The sequence below is a fragment of the Triticum aestivum genome, chromosome 3A (genome assembly GCF_018294505.1).
Source record: "Triticum aestivum cultivar Chinese Spring chromosome 3A, IWGSC CS RefSeq v2.1, whole genome shotgun sequence".
NCBI lineage: Eukaryota > Viridiplantae > Streptophyta > Magnoliopsida > Poales > Poaceae > Triticum > Triticum aestivum.
Genome location: NC_057800.1, coordinates 744,903,726 through 744,910,707, shown reverse-complemented (window position 1 = coordinate 744,910,707; position 6,982 = coordinate 744,903,726). Strand labels below are relative to the sequence as shown.

General features: G+C 43.5%; 1 protein-coding gene across 1 annotated transcript; it reads left to right on the top strand.

Annotated features, from left to right (window-relative positions):
* The first annotated feature begins 1,089 nt into the window (after positions 1-1,089).
* LOC123063694 (vacuolar-processing enzyme) lies at positions 1,090-5,983 on the top strand. The gene is made up of 10 exons (XM_044487590.1): positions 1,090-1,108; positions 1,385-1,649; positions 2,784-2,948; positions 3,314-3,470; positions 3,637-3,722; positions 3,801-4,000; positions 4,353-4,401; positions 4,515-4,727; positions 4,888-5,094; positions 5,492-5,983. Exons 2-10 carry the CDS (start codon positions 1,473-1,475, stop codon positions 5,672-5,674), a joined length of 1,437 nt encoding a protein of 478 aa, XP_044343525.1. The 5' UTR covers positions 1,090-1,108; positions 1,385-1,472; the 3' UTR covers positions 5,675-5,983.
* The last annotated feature ends 999 nt before the right edge of the window (positions 5,984-6,982 follow it).

The following is a 6,982-nucleotide window of genomic DNA, read 5'->3' as shown; positions in this document are numbered from 1 at the left end:
TCCCATTTAGTCATGTCCCAAATAACATGTTAACAGAATTCGGTGGATTTATATTAAAAGCAATGTGGACCGTCTGCCAAAGTACTTTGGCCAACAGGCAATCAAAAAAGAGATGTTTGATTGTCTCATCCCGATCACAGAAACTACACCTAGTAGGTCCTGTCCAACTACGCTTTATCAAGTTGTCCTTGGTTAAAATAACTTGTTTATGGACAAACAACATAAACACTTTTATTTTCAAAGGAACTTTGACAGCCCAAACATGCTTAGAGGTAGGAATGAAGTTCGAATTAATAACATCAATATACATTGATTTAATAGTGAATACTCCAGACCTAGTCAATTTCCAGCGTAATTCATCGGGTTGTTGAGATAGTTGGACCTCCATTAGTCTCCTAACTAAACGGAGCCATTCTTCCCAACGATTGCCCGCTAGCGTCCGTCGGAACTGAATATTAAGGGGGATAGATTGAAATACCGAGGCGACGAACACTTCACGTCGTTGAACAATACGGTACAAAGATGGATATTGGATGGCCAAAGGTGTCTCGCCGAGCCAAGTATCCTCCCAGAAACGTGTACTAGAGCCGTTTATTGAGGCCCTAGCATGAAGACTTCCCAACTATTTATTACAATAAAGTTTGCCCGGTTCTAATGAAGGAGGACGATGCCGGCGGCGCCCCTTCGCTTGCTCTAGTGCTTGTAGTCGTTGCTAAATGATTTATAGATTTGATTGTAATTTTTATTACCTCTAGTGTTCTATGTGCTGCCATATTTAATGAATAGATTGAAAATTTCTCTCGTCGGAAAAATGCAACAATCTGAACATGACACGTAGCAGTAGGAGTAGGCGACTGGGTCCCAGTTAAATTACGCAGTACGCTGGTGACGGTGACGTGAACGGCCGAGAGAGAGATTCCAAGCCAGGCGTAGGGCCGGACGCGCCAGCTAACGACAAACCAGCTTCGAATTGACGGCCGATATTTCTCCGAGGAGAAGAGGACACCCCACACGTAGTAGGTCGGCAGAAAGCGCAGCCAATCGGCCATGCACAGCTGACTGAATCATTAGTGGGTGGTACGCTTTCCCTTTGCCGAAATTCAATAAGGCTAGTCACAATGGGGAGGAACTTAGGAGTAACATCACACACTCCAATACAACTTTGTTTATGTGGCACATATTTAATGAAGAGAGAGGTGCTTGTGGTAACTAGCTAAGTTACCGGAACATCACACACTCCAAGAAACAACGAGTCTATGACCTAATAAATACATCATTGCATGACACTACATAGATGTTTCTACCCACTATGAAGGTAGTAACATAGTCTAGGGAAGTGTGTAAGTTACTACCTTATGTTCTTGCCCATTGTGACCAGCCTAAGAAAATATCACCTCCGGCGCCGGCGTCGGCGCATAATAAAAAGAAGACGTGTTTCGCTTCTTCCGGAACCCAAACCCCAACCACCATCCATGGTGGCCATGGCATCCTTCCGTCTCCTTCCCCTCGCGCTGCTGCTCCTCCTGCTCGCCATGGCGCACGCGTGGCTGCAGCCCACCATCCGGCTGCCGTCGGACGACGGCTCCGTTGGGACCAGGTGGGCCGTCCTCGTCGCCGGCTCCAACGGCTACCAAAACTACCGCCACCAGGTGCGCACGCGCTATCATGGATTCTGCTTGTTCGCGCCTCCTCCCGCGATCCTTCGACCTTTTTCTTCCTGTCGGTCAAGTAGTGGCTGAACCGGCGGGCGCTGCACCCGGCCGCTTATCTATCCATGCTGTTCAAGAGCTAGCTAGGAGATGGATGAGCTACGGAGGGTTAGAGTTAGTACACCGTTTTGTCCTGCTACTATGAAATACGCTCGTTAAGGTCACTGAATATGACTCGTGACGATTGTACGGTCACCAGTCCATTATAGAGCATCGTATTTCGCTTACGTGGCACTCTATTGGCCGACCAAACAGTCCACATGTCAAGCAATACTGCCCTGTCAGCTGGCAGCTCTCTCGCTAGTCTCAACTCATGCAGGCCCCGCCTGTCTGTGGGTAGAAGAAATAGATAAATGGAGCTAAAGAAACTGGGATCATTTTGTTATTAAGTTATACAGAAATGGCCAAGTGTTCAAACATTGTCATTACGGGTTAACCATTGAATGGAAGGAAGGTGTGCCCAAGTCCCAAATAATCGTGCATTTTTTCTAACATCAATCTCGCGTACGTACAATTTGCACAAATTACATCACTGCAGAATCAGTCCGCCCTTGGCCCGTCCTTTCTTTGACAGCAGTACTGTGCGCCCATGAGCCGAGTAAGAGTGCGGGCCTTGATTACTTTTTTTTTTTTGAGAAATATGCGGGCCTTGATTACTGTTCACATAGGCCCAGGGGCAGATCCTCTTGGGGTTTGGGGGAGCTCCTAACCAGGGCCATGGGCTGTCCTTTTTTCTGGACTTTCTTTGAGAATTTGACCTGGATTCAGCCCAATAACAAAAGATGGCCCACTAAGTAAGCTATTGGCCCGCCCTTGGCCCGTTCGTAGTTTTGTTTCATGCTCTCCCACTGCATAGGCTTACAGTCCCGGGCGAGGTGGCACATATCTCAATGCGACCAGCACACAAACTGACGGTCTAGATAGAAGGTACAATGCATGGCAATAAGAATATGTTGGAAAAAAAGTTCAGTTTGGTGTTGCTGCGTGTTCTAGATTTTTTTCCTCGTGGTTCGTTGGGTTGATGACAATTAATTATTGTGTTTAATTTGTGGATCGAAACTTTGCACTTTGCAGGCAGATATTTGCCACGCCTACCAGATCTTAAAGAAGGGTGGTCTCAAGGATGAGAACATCATCGTCTTCATGTACGACGATATTGCGCACAACCTGGAAAACCCAAGGCCGGGCGTCATCATCAACCACCCCCAAGGTGGAGATGTCTATGCTGGGGTCCCTAAGGTAATTATGCATGGGTCTTCGAGGAAAATTTTCCAGTAATTATTGTTGATGTAGTAAAAATCTAAGATTAATATGGATTACCTTAGTGGATGATACAAACTGTTTGATGGTTGCAGAAAAATGTGAATATGATATTCTAGAAATTACACGAACAAAAATTTCAATGGCAGTTTGTACCTCATTCAAAATCATTGAATGTCAAAATTTTGACCAGTCTTTATGCCATTTTCCAGTTGGTTTTGGATGTCAAATTTCTATGTGATAATGTCAACATCTTGATGGAATGAACCAATATATTCCTATGATCATGTATCCCTATCCAGTATCCACAATTTTCTGTCTGTTTGACTGAATCTGCATTGTAGGACTACACTGGAAAGGAGGTTAATGTTAAGAACTTGTTTGCTGTCTTGCTCGGTAATAAAACCGCTGTGAATGGTGGGAGCGGCAAGGTCTTGGACAGTGGCCCTAATGATCACATTTTTGTGTTTTACAGTGACCATGGGGGTCCTGGGGTCATTGGTCAGTTTCAGAACCTGCCATTCTTTTATTGTCTTCTTTCGAGAATTTTAATATCTAAAACCAGTTCGAACAGATATTTCATATGCATGCATACATACATACAAATCTAGACGTGCACAATTAACTTATTAGTGTCATGGTTTTTCTGTTCTGGTAAGAATTTCAGGGATGCCCACCAATCCATACGTTTACGGTGACGATCTTGTAGATGTCCTGAAGAAAAAGCATGCTGCTGGAAGCTACAAAAGCCTGGTACCCCATCGTCCTTTTGTTTATTTTTGCTCTGCATGGTTTGCTGCTTGAAGCAATGGTTTGACTCTTATTTTGTAGGTATTTTACCTTGAAGCCTGTGAAGCCGGGAGTGTCTTCGAGGGGCTTCTGCCGAATGACATCGGTGTCTACGCGACCACCGCGTCGGACGCAGAGGAGAGCAGTTGGGGAACGTATTGCCCTGGCGAGTACCCCAGCCCTCCGCCGGAATATGACACCTGCTTGGGCGACCTGTACAGCATTTCTTGGATGGAAGACAGGTATCCCGCTTTGTTGTACCATGTTTTCCGTTCATTCACATGCTAAAATCATGGTTTGATACGATCAGTTTGAGCATATACATGACTCATATCTGTTAGTACTTTCCGGTACCGTACAGGTGTGTTGTTTCAAAATGATTAACTAGCAACTAGTACGACACTTATCAAACTGCACTAGAATGAAATGTCACCTACATGTTCTCATGTTGGCTGCCATTGTAGTAATTGTAGCATTCACCATTTTATAGTTGAACCCAGAGTCAAACCTTGGGTCATTTGTTTGAAATAAACTAGGTTTTTTGTTATGGTTCATAGTCGTGGTCAAATAACGCGCAACTTTCAATGTTGACAGTGATGTGCACAACCTGAGAACTGAATCTCTGAAGCAGCAATATGACTTGGTAAGTGCTTAAAACTCTAATTTATTTATTTTAGCTTATTAATCTTGGAGTTCTTTCCTAACGTAACTAGTTTTTTTGCGGGGGCCTAACATAACTAGTTAATGGTTGAGCAGGTCAAGAAGAGAACAGCAGCTCAGGACTCATACAGCTATGGTTCCCATGTGATGCAATACGGTTCTTTGGACCTGAATGCTCAACAACTCTTTTTGTACATCGGCTCAAATCCTGCTAACAATAACACTACATTTGTTGAAGATAACTCACTGCCGTCCTTCTCAAGAGCTGTTAATCAGAGGGATGCTGATCTTGTTTACTTCTGGCACAAGGTACGGTTTATAATTATTTCATGAGAAATATCTCATGTTGATTGGTTGTCACGTCATCCCTAGATCATTGCCCATACTTTACCCACAAAAATAGAATATGCATAAATAATCTCAGTACAAAAAAGATGGAACTGATTGATTTCTTTTCTTCTACATGTAGTACCGGAAATTGGCTGAGAGTTCCCCTGAGAAAAACGATGCCCGGAAGCAATTGCTCGAAATGACGAGTCATAGATCGCATATCGACAATAGCGTCGAGCTGATTGGAAACCTTCTGTTTGGTTTTGCGGATGGTCCAATGGTTCTAAAGACTGTTCGCCCAGCCGGTGAGCCTCTTGTTGATGACTGGAGTTGTCTCAAGTCTACGGTAAGGCTCTATTTGACTTTGCTTGGTCTTACTTATGCTTTTGTTGTCTTTTTCTATTGCCTATTGGTTATGAGTTATTTCTTAATTGTCTGGACTACTGGGACAAAATTCTGTAGATAAAATTGTTGTTATTAGTTGACTGACAAATACTGTAGAATATATCGCAATAGTACTAAAAAATGGGATATATATTCAGGACTAATATTGTCCTGAATATATCGCAATATTATTGAGGATCGATGATTTCTGGATTGAAACTTGGATGCTGTAACTGTATATATAGTTATATACATGCAGGCGTCATATGGCATAAAGTTAATGCGGTTAGAGGCTTAGAGCATGTAATTTCTTCTGCCCCTGCCATGCATGACTAATATTGTGTCCTCCCTTTCTTCAGGTGCGTGCTTTTGAATCACAATGTGGCTCGCTGGCACAGTATGGAATGAAACACATGCGGTCCTTTGCAAACATCTGCAATGCCGGCGTCCTTCCTGAAGCGATGGTGAAGGTCGCTGCTCAGGCATGCAAGAGCATCCCAACCAACCCCTGGAGTGCCACACACAAGGGTTTTAGTGCTTAAACCGTAGGTGAAGCAACCTAGTCACAATTTCAGCTATTGCACCATACACCAAAGTTTCTTCCTATTCACATAGGGCTAGTACTTCGTAGTGCTTGAAAGACCTAATTAATTAGATGAAGAAGAGTTATGCCATTATTTCAGCTATTCCACCACACCAAATTACCTTCGCCGTGCCAGCTTATAATGTACATGTACGATAGTAGAAAGGTGATTTCCTGTGATTGCTGTACATACTCATGATAGTTTGTGATCAGATGTGTAGCTCACCATTCCATATATGAAGAATGCATGCGCTGCTATTTCTACTAACTGAGTAATCTCATACTATGAGCTGCTATTTTCCTGTCCATTTTAAATCCTGCAGCTACTGCTTGACCTTCTTGCTCAGATGGAACAACATCATTTTGACATCCATGGATAGCTTGCATCAGATGTTACATTCAGTTCTAATCAGTTCGCGATGGTCGCTCGGCACATCAACAATCACCTCCTGGTCAACATCTCTCCTGGCTAAGGGCGCCAGCCCGTGGGTGAACTTATTTCAGTCTATACCTACAATACAGATCTGATTTCTCGACAAAGTAAGGATTCTATTGGCTCACATGGAGCATCAAGAGGATACAAACAGCATGAGCACACACCCGAGCTCTCCGTCGATAGCATGCACACAGCCAACACTAACACACAAAAACACACCGACGGTGCTGATCTTATATGATGAGAAGTCGGCAAGGACCATCCTGGTGTCTCACATGAGAGGAAAAGAGGCTGACAAAGCTAATTCCCGAGCCTCTAACTCTTTTGCAACCACCGAACAGTCTAGCTCCGGTATCATTGGTCTTCCTTTGTAGAAACGACCCAGCAAAGATATGCCAACCAGAGCAGTGCAACTTCAGCTTCCTCCATTGACCGACAATTTCCAATTCGCTTGCATGTAGAAACAAAGACATGACCCAAATGGTTGCGAGCTACAATGCTAATTGTGCTACTACCAGTTTCAGGAATAAAAGATGCATTAGAGTTTACCTTCACCAATTCCATAATCGCTTCCCTAGTATGGACACGACACATCTCACTGAATAAAGGTGAGCATTTAGCATTACTCAAATATTGGACGGAACATCTTTGAAACAAGGTCAAAGCTTGTTGAATAATTGTATCTTTGTCCACCGAAGCTTTGAAAACACCAAACTGTCATTGGCAAAAAGAATATTAGAGATACCTAGACTATTTGAGGCAACTTAATGATGTCAATCTCCCAACCGAGACCACCTTGTTTAGATACTAACAATGCCATTAACAATGAAT